General features: G+C 34.9%; 1 protein-coding gene across 4 annotated transcripts; it reads left to right on the forward strand.

Moving 5' to 3' along the window:
- Nucleotides 1–2682: 2682 nt before the first annotated feature.
- LOC127859876 (transmembrane and ubiquitin-like domain-containing protein 1) lies at nucleotides 2683–17917 on the forward strand. 4 transcript variants are annotated; one of them, XM_052397456.1, is made up of 4 exons: nucleotides 2683–2701; nucleotides 10314–10434; nucleotides 10651–11386; nucleotides 12804–17917. In XM_052397456.1, the coding sequence occupies exons 2-4, from the start codon at nucleotides 10341–10343 to the stop codon at nucleotides 13177–13179; spliced, it is 1206 nt and encodes a 401-aa protein (XP_052253416.1). In that variant the 5' UTR covers nucleotides 2683–2701; nucleotides 10314–10340; the 3' UTR covers nucleotides 13180–17917. The 4 variants fall into 4 exon arrangements, with proteins under 4 accessions (XP_052253416.1, XP_052253415.1, XP_052253414.1 ...); XM_052397455.1 differs by having other exon boundaries at nucleotides 2701–2784; XM_052397454.1 differs by lacking the exon at nucleotides 2683–2701 and adding an exon at nucleotides 2705–2780.
- The last annotated feature ends 947 nt before the right edge of the window (nucleotides 17918–18864 follow it).

Below are 18864 nucleotides of genomic sequence, written 5' to 3' on the forward strand. Positions count from 1 at the left end.
CAACGCGACATTGGCGGTATAACACCTTATGGAATATACTAACCTGTATTCAACACTGAGGGATATACCTGTCACGTGCACGGACTACTTTTTACTTTACCACTGAATGATTTTTCATAATTAATAAAGTCGAGAAAACTTTAGCTTCAAAATTATACGACCTTCAACCTTTAAATCTAGTCATATGACATGGTTTTTCGCCATCCGTATAATGAATCAGCTGATTGATGGCGTCATAAAATGACACTTATTGCGTCATTTACCCAAAATTTGACGATTTATTATAAACGCGACTTATTTCACATGTACATGTACTGTATATCGACATACGGTATTTGAATTGTCAATTAATCACATTTTCCCTATTTCGTGTAATGTGCATTGTTCATATACTTTTGACATTTAAGAATGTACAACAAGCCATACAAATATCGCACAATTCATAAATAATCTGCAATATTTGCTAACCGATTTAATTTACGTTAAGCATAGAGCTGTGTAAAGTAAAAGATGGTAAAAAAGCACCACACTGGAATTCGGAACGTCCCATTTTGTACACGGGTATTATCCACTGATTTTTCTGTTGTGTAATGGAATGTTTTCCATTCTTTGTGTATTTATATATTAAATTATTTTCTTGTACACAATAAGGGCATTTATCATAGACTAATAACATTGTGCAAGTTTAAACATAATTATGTTTGTATGCAGAAATCTGCAAATGCATCCGAGCTTACCAAACGGCTATTATTTGATAAACTGTTCCGGTTCATTTTAACAGCAGTAATGTAGAGTACATGACGTAGCGTGTGACGAATAAGAAAGTTTATCGAGTTCATAAATTCATTTGAAAATAGTGATAGGATGGCATAAGTAATAAGGGTCTTTATTTAACTATGCTAAAATAATTATTAAAGACCCTAGATGCAAAATCGCCAATTATTTAGTTAAATGGATTATTAGATGGATTTTAAAGAATAATTAAAGGTAAGATACTAGTTCGAACGTGTTTTGGTTTTTGTTTGTACTTTTGTCGTTCCCTGTTCTCGGGGAAATGATTTTAACATGGGGGCCATTGATGCATTGGATCACACACGGCATACCCATAACATTATATAAAAAACACGTTCTGCGCGCCCTTAAATTCGTCGTCCGAAGTCGGAAAACGTATTGCCCTGCATATTAAGTCAAATAAAGTGTCAGTCGCTGCAATTGTCTGTTTACTCGTCGATAGTGTACATGTAGAATCTATGTTGACATTGACATCATTTTGTCAGGAGCAATCGCCGCCATATTGGATTTTGATCATTTTCTTTCGAAAATAAAATGAATTAAAGTAAAGTAAAATGTTCTTTTCGCGGTCGTAATGTGTTACAATGCGCATGCTGCGTAAAATTGAATCGAGGCATATGGTGATATTTTTACTAGTTTAACAGTTTGTGTGTGAATTTTTTTAAGACTATTTTGCGTACCAGAAGCTGAACAAATACATTTATATCACTACGTATGGTTACATTCGTTAGATTTTAAGCGATTTTTAAGAATGAGTTAAAATAATTGTTAGGCTAAGGTTATCAGATCTAGTTATATTAAATGTCATGTTTAAAAAAATCAAATGGGATAAATAGAATACTTGGATTAGCGTTGAATACAGAGAAGTTTATGTTGCTCGGCTCGAACACCGAAAGCGCTCGCCAAGGCTCGCGCTCCCGGCGTTCTAAGCCTCGCAACATAAACTTCTCTGTATTTAACGCTAACCTAGTATTCTCTATGTCTTTTAAACGATCACCAAGACCACGCGTTCTAGGTGACAGCCGTGCTTCCCCACAGCGTTGTCACAACAGTGATTGAACTTGTTAGAGCCGCGCAAACGCCTTCCAAGTGTGACTGGGGTTTTGAATACCAGAAAATTCGTTTTCCACAAGCTCTCATAATATAACGGCTTTTTCTTTTAGGTAACTTTTTTAGCATATATTTGTCTCGTTTGTCCTTTTGACAGACTGGTACTAAATGAATCTGTGATATTTATAAAATTGCAATAGCAAGATGTTATCAAGCCTAGTTTATTTTAAACTACCGGTATATTATGCCAAAGGCCAATAAGCAAGGCGCATCTCAGCAAAAGTATTATTAGTAAGAAATGATTTTAAAGTGCAATCGACATTTATTAAGGATTAAGCACGTGGTTTGCGCAGTGTGCTATTTGGTAAATTTAAATTGCAACCGGCAGTTTATTCAAGAGTCATATTGCGTATGTGAAAGGTATACAGTTATAGCGCGGATCACTTAAAAACCTGGAAAAAAAACAACACACACTATGAAAATTTCTAAAACTCTTGTGTTCATTTGTATATTTTGAATATTTAGGGATAATACCTGTGTCTAGCGACCTGTGGAATACAATGTAGTGAGGATAGGTGCTATCATTTGTATAGTTCTTTTAGCCACATTGGCGTGATCCCATTTCGAGCTTTATCTTTGTAAGGGTTAAGTCATGTCAGTATTTTATCGACTCAATTGAATACAATATACGTACTGAATGAGTGTTTTTATTCTTAAAATAACATACAATAAGCGTAGCAATTAAAGACTATCCATGACTTAATAACTTTGAAAATACAATTCTCCATTTTGATAAAATTTGCTCCCTTACATCAATGGCAGTTCAAAACTGTAAGTGGTGTGTAACCGTTAAAATAAGGTAAGCATCTTAATGATTAAGACTAAATGTCAATTTTTGTTTCAAGAACAGGGAAAAACAATAATAAACAGCACATTAAGTAGGTAATCTCGATTTATTACTTTAAACTTAAAGTAAAAAAAATCATACAAATCTTACTGTTAGTGTTACTTCAATCCACTTCAAATTTCAACCGAGTGGTACCGCAGTTGCATATTGACCACCGTATGGTATTAATTACTTATTTAGCCATAACGACATAACTATCAGTGGGTTTTTCACATTTTGTAGAAAGGTGGCACGGACTATCACATTGGAAATTTTGCAGCAATAGTTTTTTTTACATAACATGTTTATATTTTACTCGTCTTTGTTATAAACAATTTATCAAATGCTTTTCTACACCTGTCAATAATACCCGCAAGGGGAGTTAGACAGGATAGATAGATAGATAAATGTAAAATAACCAGGGTTTTTTATTTGATTTTGGGGAAAGGGTCTGGCCTTTTTTAGGGGAAAAAAATCCCGGGAAACGCCAGATTTTTGGGGAAAAAAATTGCACGAAACACCGGATTGTTGGGAAAATAAGGAAAGTCTAAAATAATCAATTTAACATATTTTACTGTTTTTAAAACAAATTCAAGGCAACAGATCATTTATTAATGCAATATTATTTTATTTTCTACAGTGGATCAGGTTAACTTATATATCTAAAGGCTCAAAAAAAATAATTTTTTTTTTTTTTTTTGGTGGGGAAAATGAAATCTAGGGGAAAATTTACCAGCTGAGGGGAAAAAAATCCGAGGGGAAAGGGCCAATTTTCGGCGGGTCCCAAAGAAGGAAAAAAAAACCCTGATAAGATTAAGCTCTAACATTGTGTAATTAAAAAGAAGTTGATATTTTGATATATATTTTTTTTAGTATGGCACCAGTACACATGCCATAAACTTATTTTTTATTATTAACAAATAAGTGTTATTCTTTTGCAAGGAGATAACCTCAATTTCCCAATTCGCGATCGGAATATGTCATGCAGCAGAAACACGGCCGTTAATCACTGGTGCCACCTCTTTTTTGTGATGCATTGATCAATGAACCAATGCTACTTCAGAGGTGGTGCTAATGACCGGATATTATGAAATGTCACTGATAATTCTACAGAGTGAGTTAGTTTTATATGTTTGTTCAACATATTTCGCATGATTTTTAAAATCAGGCAATGTAGTTCGATTCAGCGAAGATTTATTCATCCACACATGTATAGAAGCATATAATAACAACCCATTTTGAAATGTGATGACCTTCATAAGTTGTGGCATGGTAAAGATGTTCACATAAAATCAATGTATTTTGTCGTTTAACTAACAAATTTCCACCCAATTAAATCACTAACAACATCAACCGTTGCTTTGAACTTTAAGTTTTCAATGCACAAAAACATTGGCTTCTTGTCAATCTAATAGATAATTTGGTGTTTTCCAAAAGAGATCGAGCCAATGGCAAGTAGGTGGCGCTAATGACAGGAGGTTGCCCCAATGCAGTATTTTAGCTATTTAATTTTCGATGCTGACCATACAGTTTTGTTTCGTATTCCAGGTTGAGTGTTTAATCTGTTTTCTTAATTCGATCATAATGAAATATAATAAAAAAAGTTGAGTCTACATAATTAGAAGAAACAAATATGTGTGGCATAGATATTTTTAAGATTTCTGTTATTGAATATACTACAAAACTGGAAAGAAGCTTGAGTATATTTAATAAAAAGTTAACAATTCAGGGTTCGACACTAAGGCACGTCCGACAGACATTGTCTAGTAAGATCGGTGGTCGGGCTAGTAAAACTGTGGGCTAGCTTGTCCGACTGGTCGTACATACAAAATCTATACTGATTCATATAACTATAACTAACCGAAAACCTTTTTCTCTTAATGTGTAAAATAACTATTGTATCCATTATTTACATCAGAACAAAACAAGCGTATATAAATAAAAGCGGAGCATTCACATGATTCATCACTATTTTTAGACGCGAAGGAGAGCTTCCCGCAGAAATAGCTCGTTTCCATTGGTAAAGTTGTCATGAATATTAACACTTTGCATGCTGGGAAATTTGTAGTCTGCTAAAATGTTGTCTGCTGAATTTCTAAAATTAGCATGTTCTTCAATTTTTTTCAGAATAGCAAACAGTTTGGATCCAGATGAGACGCCACGTTCAGTGGCGTCTCATCTGGATCCAAACTGTTTGCAAAGACCTTAAAAATTCGGTTCCAGCACTGAAATAGTTAATGATTTTCTGCAGTGTCGTAGAACTTTACATCATGTTTTTACGGCTTCAATCGACAATCGGTATCGTCCATGTAAACATTTTGGCGTAGCAGACGAGAGAATGTAATTTAAAGAGTGACTTTGTTCAAGATTGGATTTTCGTCCAACAAATAAGTTAATAAAGAAGAATCTGACGGTAAAACTGACACAGATTATGATGGAAAAGGGCATTGGAGCTGTGGTAGCATGGAGCACAGCGGTCAAGGAGGCCAGAATTTGATAACGTTTAATAAATGTCACCTGCTGTACAGACATCATTTGTTTAACTGGTGATTAACAGTGAAATTACAACAAACAATTTATGTTGTTAAATAGTTTTATTATGCCCCCCTTCAAGGAAGAGGGGGTATATTGCTTTGCTCATGTCGGTAGGTCGGTCGGTACGTCCGTCCACCGGGTGGTTGTCAGACGATAACTCAAGAACGCTTGGCCTAGGATCATGAAACTTCATAGGTACATTGACCATGACTTGCAGATGACCCCTATTGATTTTGAGGTCACTAGGTCAAAGGTCAAGGTCACGGTGACCTGAAATAGTATAATGGTTTCCGGATGATAACTCAAGAACGCATACGCATAGGATCATGAAACTTCATGGGTAGATTGATCATGACTCGCAGATGACCCCTATTGATTTTGAGGTCACTAGGCCAAAGGTCAAGGTCACGGTGACCCGAAATAGTAAAATGGTTTCCGGATGATAACTCAAGAACGCATACGCCTAGGATCATGAAACTTCATGACTGATGAGTAGATTGATCATGACTCGCAGATGACCCCTATTGATTTTGAGGTCACTAGGTCAAAGGTCAATGTCACGGTGACCCGAAATAGTAAAATGGTTTCCAGATGATAACTCAAGAACGCATACGCCTAGGATCATGAAACTTCATGGGTAGTTTGATCATGACTCACAGATGACCACTATTGATTTTGAGGTCACTAGGTCAAAGGTCAAGGTCACGGTGACCCAAAATAGTAAAAAAAAATTCGGATGATAATTCAAGAACGCATATGCCTAGGATCATGAAACTTTATAGGTGGATTGATCATGACTCTCAGATTACCCCTATTGATTTTTAGGTCACTAGGTCAAAGGTCAAGGTCACGGTGACCCGAAATAGTAAAATGGTTTTCGAATGATAACTCAAGAACGCATATGCCTAGGATCATGAAACTTCATAGGTAGATTGATCATGACTCGCAGATGACCCCTATTGATTTTGAGGTCACAAGGTCAAAGGTCAAGGTCACGGTGACCCGAAATAGTAAAATGATTTTCGGATGATAACTCAAGAACGCTTTTGCCTAGGATCATGACACTTCATAGGTACATTGATCGTGACTTGCAGATGACCCTATTGATTTTCAGGTCACCAGGTCAAAGGTCAAGGTCACAGTGACAAAAGTCGTATTCACACAATGGCTGCCAGTACAACGGACAGCCCATATGGGGGGCATGCATTTTTTATTTTATTTTTTACTATGTGCATCAAAATAACGTTCTTGTGTTCACTAATTATTTTCTGATAAAACCTGATTAAACAGTTACACGACACAATTCTATTTATTTACTATGTCATTTATGGTCTAGTTGACATCAGATTCGGGCTAGTACATTTTAAGAGGAGCTGGTTCGATGGTCTGGCTGTAAAAAAAGTTAATGTCGAACCCTGCAATTAAAGCCAAAGCTATCCTAATTATTTGCAGATATTAGTAGGAACGAATGACATAATTTGTGTTAGCCTTTGTAAGATTCCTTGACCTTTGCCTTACAGTAAATTAAGCAATTGCAATAGGGGAAAAAACTAATTATTGCAAGATGTAATATGTTATTATTACTTGGTGAATTTTGTTTTTAGCTCACCTTAGCACAACGGGCTCATGGTGAGCTTTTGTGATCGCCTTTTGTCCGTCGTGCGTTGTCCGTTGTGCGTTGTGCGGCGTCAACATTTGCCTTGTTAACTCTCTAGAGGCCACATTTATTGTCCAATCTTCATGAAATTTGGTCAGAAAATTGGACTTGATGATATCTTGGATGAGTTTGAAAATAGTAACGTTTGCATGAAAAACATGGCTGCCAAGGGGCGGGGCATTTTTCCTTATATGGCTATATATGGCTATAGTAAAATCTTGTTAACACTCTAGAGGCCACATTTATTGTCTGATCTTCATATAACTTGGTCAGAAGATTCATCCCAATAATATCTTGGATGAGTCCGAAAATGTTGCCGGTTGGTTGAAAAACATGGTCACCAGGGGGCGGCGCATTTTTCCTTATATGTCTATAGTAAAACCTTGTTAACACTCTAGAGGCCACATTTATTTTCCGATCTTCATGAAACTTTGTCAAAAGATTTGTCCCAATGATATTTTGGATGAGTTCAAAAATGGTAACCTTTTCTTGAAAAACATGGCTGCCAAGGGGCGGGGCATTTTTCTATATATGGCTTTAGTAAAATTTTGTTAACACTCTAGAGGCCAAATTTATAGTCCGATCTTCATTGAACTCAGTCAGAAGATTCATCCCAATAATATCTTGGACGAGTTCAAAAATGATGCCGGTTGGTTGAAAAACATGGCCACCATGGGGGCGGGGCATTTTTCCTTATATGGCTTTAGTAAAACCTTGTTTACACTCTAGAGGTCACATTTATTTTCCGACTATCATGAAACTTGGTCAGAAGATTTGTCCCAAAGATATCTTGGATAAGTTCAAAAATGGTTTTGGTTGCTTTAAAAACATGGCCACCAGGGGCGGGTCATTTTTCCTTACATGGCTATATATGGCTATAGTAAGACCTTGTTAACACTCTAGAGGCAACACTCTAGAGGCCACATTTATTGTCCAATCTTCATGAAATTTTGTCAGAAGATTGGTCTCAATGATATCTTGGATGACTTTGAAAAAATTTACGTTTGCTTGAAAAACATGGCTTCCAAGGGGCGGGGCATTTTTCCTTATATGGCTATAGTAAACCTTGTTAACACTCTATAGGCCACATTTATTTTCCGATTTTCATGAAACTTGGTCAGAAGATTTGTCCCAATAATATCTTGTAATCTCAGGTGAGCGACTTTGGGCCTTTCAGGCCCTCTTCTTTTATTAACGCATTTGTCGTAAAGAACATATTTTGAGAATTTAGTTATTTGATTTATTGACTATTTAATACATATTTTGGATTTATATCATACATTAAGTTTTTTTCAGGTTATTGACTATTTATTGAGTTAGTTACTTATAAATTCACATATTTACATCTCATTGTTTTTATATAATGTGTATATGTTCTAGCCACCTCATGTACTTAGCTCTACCTCCTTGGATTGGCTCTATCTCTTTTGGAAAAATACAAAATTATAGATCAATGTGTCTGTGCATGCAGCAACTAGTATATGTTGAGCGCAATGGTTTGATTTCGTTCGCAAATTAATCAGGTGGAATTTTGCTTGTCACACAGGCACAATACATTGATATGCTTTCAAAAACTCCACCATGTCGCAACTTATAAAGGTCCTAAAGTTTCAAAATGGGTTGTGGTCGTATGATAATGTACATTTGTGGATGAATAAATCTTCGCCAAATCGGACTAAATTGGCATTGCCCGATTTTTTTAATATTGCGAAACATATAAAACCTACTTAGCCTGAAGAATTATCCATGAAATTTCAAAATATCCGGTCCTTAGCGCCACCTCTGAAAAAGCATTGGCTTATTTATTAATTCATCGCAAAAAGTGGTGGTTCCGGTGATTAATGACCGTGAGAAAAGGCTATCTTGTATCTCAGATGCATTATGTTATCAATTGTATAGATTGTCTCAGAAGGCAGCACCATATTTGATCAAACAATCAGAAAGCAGATCTTAATTGGAAGTTCTATGCATACTCTGTAAACTTAAGGAAATTGAATATTCTTCCCCGCTTTTTTTGCTCATTAGCTCGGCTGTTTTCGGAAAAAAACTGAGGTATTGTCATAGCCAGCTCATCGTGTCGTCCGCTTTGTGCTAAAACCTTTACATTTTGTCAAGGTTTTGAACATTGCCTCTAAAATCAAAGTGCTTCAACCTACAACATTGAAATTTCATATGTAGCTGCACCTTGACTAGCTCTACATGCCACACCCATTTTTGGGTCACTAGGTCAAAGGTCAAGGTCACTGTGACCTCTAAAAAAAAATAATCTGACAAGCTTTCATTTATTCAAAACTGCACCCACAGCCGAGGGTGGCACCTGTTATGCGGTGCTCTTGTTTTGATAATTCTGCTAATAACATTTGAGTGAGAAAGCGCAACTAGACCAATTGTGTGTGATATTTGTGAAAAGTAGCAATTAAAATGCAATTTTGCAGCCTCTCAAGAACATTGGATCTGCAATGTATGTATCAAAATGGTACTCGTTTTGATTGACATAAAAGTTCTGAGGTTTTATTCTTGGAAATGAAATTTTTGTCAAATTCAGAAAAAAGTCAGTACATATTAAGTATAAGTTGCATTCAGTCTAAATGTAAATTTACTCTTTAATTGGTTGTTTTGAATAGTGCTCAATGATTGCAAATCACTTTACGTGATTTTAGCATGTAATGCTGTTAGAAATACGCTGGTCTCCAATTCAATTTGTACATGTACTTTCCCAAAACGGCAAACTTTTGTGTTTATCCAACCTTATTATTAAAAACAATTATTGAATACTGTTAACTGTATATCATTAATGTCACTTACTACATGTATATTATTACTTTAACAACAATATACATACATAAAGTGCAGGAAGTTACTTCGTAATCCAGTATAAAGCTCGAAAGCTGTCTTCATAATTTTTTATTTATTTACATTTTGGTTTAAGAAATTAAGATGTTTTGGGCAATTTTACCACATCAAATTGTGCTCAACTTAAGACTCACTCATGTGTTTAATTTAATTGAACAAAATACACGCTAAGAATTCGTGGTGTGGTGGTCGAGTGGTAACACTGGCCTACCATGATTCCTGGGGTCCCCAGTTCAATTCCCAGCCGGGGAACTGGAAATTTCAGAAATGCTTCAAGTGTTTCCACCAAACTAGAGATGTACTGGTATGAAACCCAGGATATTCTCGCATGTATCGGTGCTATACACTGAGCACTGTAAAAGAACCAAAGGCTAGGGTATCGCACCCGGATTCCTTGTATCCCAATACTGTCTCTTCTACTTGCTGTCTCTTCAGTAAAACCAAAGGACCCTATTGGATATAAGTGCTTGCACTTTCATGGGTTATCCTTGACCGCAAGGTCAAAATAAATACATACAAGAATATGTTTATTTATTTCAGGTACCAGCTTTTTACTCTCTGTGCACAATGTCCTGGATTGAAGGTGTTGGGGATGAAGTGACCATTGCCTTCATCATCACCTTGATCATAGGAATCATTCTTGTTGCCTGGATTTCTACAGGTACAATAATTCTTTAATTTTCTGCATGGTGTCACTACATGTAATTAGGCCCCTTAATTTTAATTATTAAAGCCAATTAACAATTTATGTGCAAAATTAAGTGGTTGCCTCTGAAAGTTAAAAGAAATCATTTTGTTTGTTTATGAACAGAGCAACAAAAAAAGCAATTAATAATATAATTATTTACATTATTAACATTTTCTCGTACTAAAATAGGTATCAGAGAAATTCCCTTCATCCGGGTTATCATTGTTCAGCTGAGAAGACAGCATGCACGAATCAACCAGGATCTACCCTCGCCATCCCAGCCCGGGACAGTACCTGAGGAAGCTTCTGGAAGCTCAGATGCAGGTAATCTGCAGCCTGAAGTGACTGCAGCCTTTAATGCGGCCACCACCCCTGAGTCTTCTTCTGACGACGACGGTACATCTGTGGACGGAGCTGTAGCTCGAGGAAGCCTCGACAGCTCTGAAGAAACTTGCAGGGATTTAAGTGATGCTGGTATCTCTAATGTGGAACAGTCTGAAAGTGAAGGTGCTTTAAGTAATTTGTCTGCTGATGAACTGAGACAACGTCGACTGGACTTCTTGTCAGGGAAATCAGTGCAAACAGCATCAAATAATGAGGTTCTGCCTAGCAATGAATCTGTAGAAAGCTCCACGCAACATTTTTCACCACCTGCAGGCACTTCTGACAATTTAACTGCTTCAGTTGCAAAGAAATCGTTAACACAATTAGCCTCTAACTTACTTTCGCAGCCAATTGAAACATTGCAGAATGATGGAAACACTGATCAGCAAAATGTTTGCTCTGAATCAGGAAATCTAGATCAGTCTGAACAAAGTGATGCAGATAGACTGCCTGGTGAGATCAGAGTCCGAATTAAATTTCTCAATGATACTCAGAGACTTGTAACGGCCCAGCATACCGAGACTATTGGGAACTTCAGAAGGTAAACTACATGTAGATATGATCTCAACTATGGGAAAACCAGGCCTATTGCATGTGCGTAAAGTGTCGTCCCAGATTAGCCTGTGCAGTCCACACAGGCTAATCAGGGACGACAATTTCCACCTTAACTTCATTTTGAGGCAAGGAGGGACTTCCTTGAAACTAAAAATACCATAAAAGCGGAAAGTGTCGTCCCTACAGGCTAATCTGGGACGACACTTTATGCACATGCATTAAGCCCAATTTTCTCAGAACAAGACACATATGATCTCAACTATGGGAAAACCAGGCTTATTGCATGTGCGTGGATTGTCATCCCACTTAGCCTGTGCCGACATTTCCAGATTAGCCTCTGCAGTCCACACAGGCTAATCAGGGAGGAAAAGACCCTTTATTGAATTTGTGAAGGAAGTCTCTCCTAAAAGAAAATCCAGTACAAAGAAAGTGTAATCCCAGATTGGGACTGCTCTGGCTAATATGGGAGGACACTTAAAGCACACGCATTAAGCAGGTGTCCCAGAGTGCGGGTCATTTTAAGAGAGTACTTAATTATTTGTATTATTGTAGCTAATGATTTTATGATAGGGAACTTTATTTAATAAGTGTCTTTTGAATGAAATCTATGTTGGCAATATTTCTGTTGATACAATTATAAATGAATAATTTTGTGAAAAGTGTTTTGAAAGCGCCTCAAAAATGTAATGGTATTAAATATGCAGACACGCCTGATGTAAAATATACAAATATCTTTTAAGAATTTTTTGTTGCTGATGGTCTGCAAACGTTGCTAGCACCTTGAATGTTTTGTCAGCTGTGTCTAACAGCTTAAGGCTTATAAGCTGAGGGAGCCAATTGTTAATATTCTTAAAATAAACAGTTCATGGTTCATTTTATCCCTCATTTCAACATTTAATATATGAGTCACGTTCTGAGAAAACTGGGCATAAGACAGGCTAATCAGGGAGGACACTTTCCGCCCTAACAAGATTTTCGGTAAGAAGGGACTTCCTTTAAACGAAAAATACAATAAAAGCGGAAAGTGTTGTCTCTGATAAGCCTGTGCGGACTGCGCAGGCTAATCTGGTACGACACTTTACGCACATGCATTATGCCCAGTTTTCTCAGAACGCAACTCATATTTACTTGGCTGTCACATACGAACATTTACCCCAGGGCCTGGTTTCTCAAAACTTTTAAAGACAAGTTAAGCTAACAGCAGTTTATTTTTGGATCAAGTTATTTATTTAACTTAATTGTTTAAAAAATGTACTCTCAAGTAATTTTCATATGTGAGGTTAACTCTTACCTTTCAAAATTAATTTTATTTGGTTGTGAAGTTAACAGAATGTAACCATAACTGGCCATTAAAGATTTGAGCAAATGGGCCCAGATTGATATCCCTGATATTCCGTTGCTAGGCGACACTTTGCTGCCGAGCTGGAAGAGCTAAAGCTGGTACGCTTCATCTTCAACGGTCGAGATCTGCGAGACGATTCATCAACCCTCGAAAGCTGCAGCATCAACGACAACAGCGTGGTCCACTGCCTGGTCACGCAGCAACGCCGGAACGAAGACCAGAACACCCATGTTGAAGAACATGGGCTCGACATTGGCCTCTTTATGTTCCCGATATTTGGCCTCTTGCTTGCGTCCATTTGGTACTTGAGGTTTTCATACAGACAGCTGTTTAATGTCACATCAACCCTCACTCTGGCTGGAATATCGTTTCTCTTCTTATTGGCCTTGAGTTCGAGAGTGAGGCCTGTCAGAAATGGTCATGAGCATATAGACTAGTAAATGGAGTATATGCATGGAATGTAGAGTTTTGACAATTTTTAATCCTTTATTCTTTTACGATTGATATTTGATTAATAAGTGTAGTTTTCTTGTTTAATTTTTGTTTTCCCATTTCCATGCATCCAATACCCTTTTAAAACAAAAAAAATCAGTTTTGTTGATTATGCAAATTTGTTAAAAGTTATTTTTCCCATATTATTATTCGGATTGATTTTTAATTCATCATAAACTTTTGTTTGGTTTGAAAATGTAAATAGATACAGGTTGAAAATAGTCAATACATAAATACAGTATATTACAATATAAACTGGTAAATGGAGATTTTTGTGTTTTGGTAATTAGAAATATTACATTAACATGTGTGTATATATAGCTTTATATGTACCATAACTAATCAGTCATAAGATTTCTTTCTTTAAAGGGATCTTTTCACGCTTTGGTAAATTGACAAATTTGAAAAAAGTTGTTTCAGATTCGCAAATTTTCGTTTTAGTTATGATATTTGTGAGGAAGCAGTAATACTGAACATTTACCATGGTCTAATATAGCCATTATATGCATCTTTTGACGATTTTAAAACCTAAAAATTATAAAGCGTTGCAACGCGAAACGATTGAATAATTTGGAGAGTTCTGTTTTTGTCGTTAAATTTTGTGAAACTACGAAGATTGCTTATATAAGGTATAAAATACGTCAAGTTGTGTACTCGGCGGAATAGCTCAGTAGGCTAAAGCGTTTTTACTTCAGGACTCTGGCAGAACTCCAGGGGTCACTGGTTCGAAACCTGCTCCGAGCAATGTTCTTTTCCTTTTTTAAATTTTATTCTTGATTTTTTACTGGAGCTTTTACGATCCAATGTTTACATTTATCAATATAAAGCATTTAATGAATAAGTTAAAAAATGCCAAAATCTGTGAAAAGGCCCCTTTAAATAATCTTGTAAAATTTGAGTCTCAATTAAAACAGCAGTTAAAATCATACATGCCATAATTCTTCAAGTCAAAATCGATACATTTAATTACAATTGCCAGGACATTTAGCGAAGTGGCTTTACAAACTAAAAATAATATTTCATTTCACTCCATATTGCACAATATTGAATAAAAACTACCTTATTACATTTTGTCAAGCAATTCAGGCAAATATTGACTCTTAATTTGTGTCAGAATTTCATAAACCAAAATGTTTGCCACTTTTTTGAAGTAGACACACAGTAGCACTGTGCGCGTGATGTCAAATAGTCAGTTAGTCAATTGTGGGATATGCTTTTAGTTGATGTTCAATAGATTAGGGAATATTTTTATTGAAAATGCATAAATCATGTAACACAATGTTCAGGCATCTGTCACTGTATTAAATTGAATATAATTACATTATAAAAGTGAATTAAAAGTTAGAATAAATGCAACATGTACAAAATATTTACTGAAATTGAAGTTTTTTTTTAATTATCAACTTGCACATTCTGCATTTTAATAGCTTATTTTTTATCTGACAAATATAATCACACTGCACACTAAACCTCTGATGGTGTTATGTACAGGATAATCTTTTCCTTTTGGATTTATTGGTCCATAAAATGCATAACAACCTTTTTTCCAATATTAATTTTGCTTTTTATTTATATTTTACCTGATTGGTCAAAGAACAATTTGACAATTTTTATCAATTTTTTACCCTTGAGAAATTAAAAGATTGACTTTGTCTGAGTGTTTATGGCATTAAGCCATTTTTCCTTTATTTTCTTGAGATGTACAGAAAAGATATATTTACATACTTGTGAACTGATACTGGTACATAGGATATAGTGTTATAATAAGAGTTTATGTTAAGTTTAAACAATGAAACACTTGTATTATTGCCATGTAGCTTACTTTGAAAACATAGCAACAAACCACTGTTTGGATGTCAAAATAATTTCACTGAAATGTTTTTTAGATTGTTGTTTATCAAAATAGCTTTGATTATTTGTATGCCTACCCAGGGTGGGAGGCATTCAGAATTGAACTTGCCTGTCCATATGTACATCATACCGAGTGTTTTGAATTGCTCTTTAACTAGCTCAAACCTTCACAGTTGAATGACCTTAATGTGAAGATGATCTGAAAGGAGGGAATTTGGACTGCAACGAGTTTCGGCTGAAATATGGCCTGTTGTCTGTTTTTACACTATAAATTTTAATTATATAATTAATAAAATATAATGTTCAAATTTTTGGTATTTTCAATATCTCATTAAATACTAGGTGGATCTTGCTCAAACTTTTAGAGTGGAATGTCTTTATTGTGTAGATTATTGTAAAGAATTGAAGTTCGGCTACTGCATATTTTAGCATAATTGGCCATTTGTTTATTTAATTAGCAAAACATATATACCCTAAATTGTGTGTTTTATATCCTGGTTGACTTTCAAAATTGAATTACTTTTATGTGTAGATGATGGTAAAGAAAGGAATAGTGACTTAAACCAGTGTTTGCTGACTTGTGTCCCTTTTTGTCTTCTGTAAACTATATAGTGCATTGACTGTGTCCAAATATGTGTTGTGGGGGCATCAGTGTCTGTGGAACATGTCTAGGTATAAGTTAAAATATCATACCTTTCAAAGAGCAGGACCTTTTTACACCCTCAATTAGGGGGAGGCATTAAGTATTGCACTATACCATGCCTACATACATACATCCCAAAACATATGATTTGAACATCTCTTGATTTTTGGCATTATTATGGCTCTTTGTCTGTTTCTCCACTATTTAAAATAAATTAGCACAAAGCTTGTTTGTTCAACTCCTATCTAAGTAATGGGTTTATCCTACTAAAACATTTAAATAACCTTAATATGTGGATGATTGAAAAGAAAGAAAACTTGGCAGAATTTAGTGCTGAATTACGGTTCTTAATCCGTTTTTTTCCACCATAGAGTAATCAGTCCAACAATTTTGGGTTTTCAACTTCTCTTAAAATATTGGGTGCATCTCGCTCAAGCTTTTCCAGGGGAACAACCTTAAGGTTTAGATGATTTTTAAGAAAGGAATGTATAGCTGAAAATTCTTTTTTCAGAATTATGCCTTTTTTGTTTTGTTTTCACTATACAATATATATAGTCCAAAAAATTATGTGCTTGTAACTCCTTTAACTGCTGGTTGAATCTTGCTAAAACTTTCACAGTTAACAGACATGAATGTGAAGATGATCGCAAATTAAGAATCGGTGACTGCAACACATTTTGGCTGATTGGCACTTTGTATTTTTGTTTACTGTAGAACATATAGTGGATTTGTCTCATTCCAAACATGTGTTGTTGGGGGCACTATTGTTTTAGACACATGTCTAGTTTCCCCTTTAAAGTACATATAGGTACTTATTTTATTGCGATTCTTACTTTTATGTCGGTGGAGCCATTCTCAAATCTGAAAATTTGTATTTATTTATACTAATTTTCACATACAGGTGTACTGTACTGTCTGTTGTGAAAGATTCTTGGGTTTTAAATTGGAACTCTTTAGCTACAGAACTTTCATAAAGAAGCATCATTCTTATGAAAATGTACCAAATTTTAGCTTATCTAGAAACTTTGATGTGCAAACTTATGTAATAATGTAATAATGCACTAAACAAATACAAATAGCCCCACATTAATTAATTTCTATGTAAACTGTGTATAGGTACACATGCGCAGACAAACAGATGTTGGCTTGTGCTATCCATTGAAATACAATGTATTAAGTCAAAGCTTATATGTGGAGAGAGTACATTAGAATTTAGAACAGTTAATTTCGAATGTATTGTTCCTGCTTTTTTGTCACAATTGTCCAGATTGGTTATTGATATTTCAACTTAAATATCAGTATGCCTGTATAGTGTAGTCTAGTGAAAAGCATTGGCTGTTATGACATTCATTTTGGAATTTTTAAAAATATACAGAATTTTAAATGAAATTGTTTTAGTTTTAGATTTTTTGACATGCATTTGTAGGCAATCAAGATTTATAGTACATTTATACTATTTTTTTTGTGTTTATTAATTTAGTTTTTGTGTTTATAAAGCAATTACACTGCATTCGAATTTTAGTCCATTAGATTTGCATAAACATATAGCTCTTTGTACATCGCATTATTATTTACTTCATTTATATTCAGATGTATGTTTATTGTTCTTTTCTGTAAATTATCGAATACCAATGAAAGGTTGGTATATTATTGTTAATTACCTGTACATAACCACTACCAACTGAGTTCAAGTCTATTACTATGGAATAGTATGTGATATTAAAGTAAAATGAATATCTAGTCCTGTGATAGTTCAATTTCCTAGACATTTCCAGATGCTATTGGAAAAAATGTAGACATTCTAAAATACACTTGTTAGCTTTATTGTTATGCAAAATTTCTACGGTAATTGCTTTTATATCATTTTTGTTAAAAATGAAGTAATATATAATGTATTTACTTTATGGTGCATGATTTGAATAATTCGTTTAAAGTCTTTATTTGTAAGCAAATCTTTTTCTAACATTTTATGTGTTTTGGCTGGCATAGTCATTATCCAAATAAGGTATTTCAAGTTATTAAAAATTAATTTAGAATATTTCTTTATATTGCCAAAATGTTAGGTTACATGTATAAGGTTAAGGGACATTTTCCTCATCTTGCCTCTTCCTTCTTTGTTGTAAATTTCCGAATGGGAATTGTGCATGCATACACATGTGAAGATGTTGTCCATTAAAGCTTGAACCATGTTGAACTTGTTCATTTTATGGCCCTTAATGAAGGCTTAATTAAATCAAACGCTCCATCGTCTTCCAGTTATGCCCAAGATTGAAATCTTGTTTTAACAAACGGTTTTGTTAGTAAGTTGTTTTTCTAGAGCATTTATTGAGACTGAAGTAATAAAGTTGACATTGTAATGAGGCCACTCGGTTGTATCTAAGTTTGATATTTGGCATTATTTCCGTATTTATGTACTTTATGCATTTTTTTATAATCAAAATGCTTAACTTTAGCTTTAAAAGCCCATAAACACTCAAAATTACCGTAAATCTACGAATATAATATGCACTTTTTTACCTGTCGATTTTTTCTTCAAGTAGGGGGTGCGTATAATATACGAGTTAAAAGCAGAACAAAAATTTTCCTGTGCAAATTTTCAACTTAATCGCTGTTATTCGCTTCGCGGCAGCCATTTTGAACTACACCATTACATCAAAGGGGTGCAACAGGGCTCGAGCTGTCGTTCGCCATTTGAGTCATTTGCAAAATATTGAGAATTTCGCTCAATAAAAATCTTATTTGTGAAATGCTAAAATCTAGTAAAATTTCATTGAAAACAACCGCCATTTATATCGGACTGGTTTTCTATATTTGTCTCTTTGTTTTAATGAAATTGTTCGCAATTTGAACAGTAAACGAAACCCAGTCTGTACCCGATGGATATTTCATACAATATGTAGAAAAATAACGTTAACCCATAAATGATCAATTATCCTAATAGCAATAGCCAAACTTTCAACGCTAGATGTGGTCTGGTAACATAGATTTAACAAGATGCAAAGTGCTCTTTTTGTGGGATAATATGTTCAACACATGTTCATGTAGCATTTTAGTGTTCGTGTTTCGTATGAATAGATAACAATGCAGGAAATTAAAATGGAATATATTGTGCCACAAAAAAAATAAAAACGTATGT

Source organism: Dreissena polymorpha, chromosome 15, assembly GCF_020536995.1.
Source record: "Dreissena polymorpha isolate Duluth1 chromosome 15, UMN_Dpol_1.0, whole genome shotgun sequence".
Classification (NCBI taxonomy): Eukaryota; Metazoa; Mollusca; class Bivalvia; order Myida; family Dreissenidae; genus Dreissena; species Dreissena polymorpha.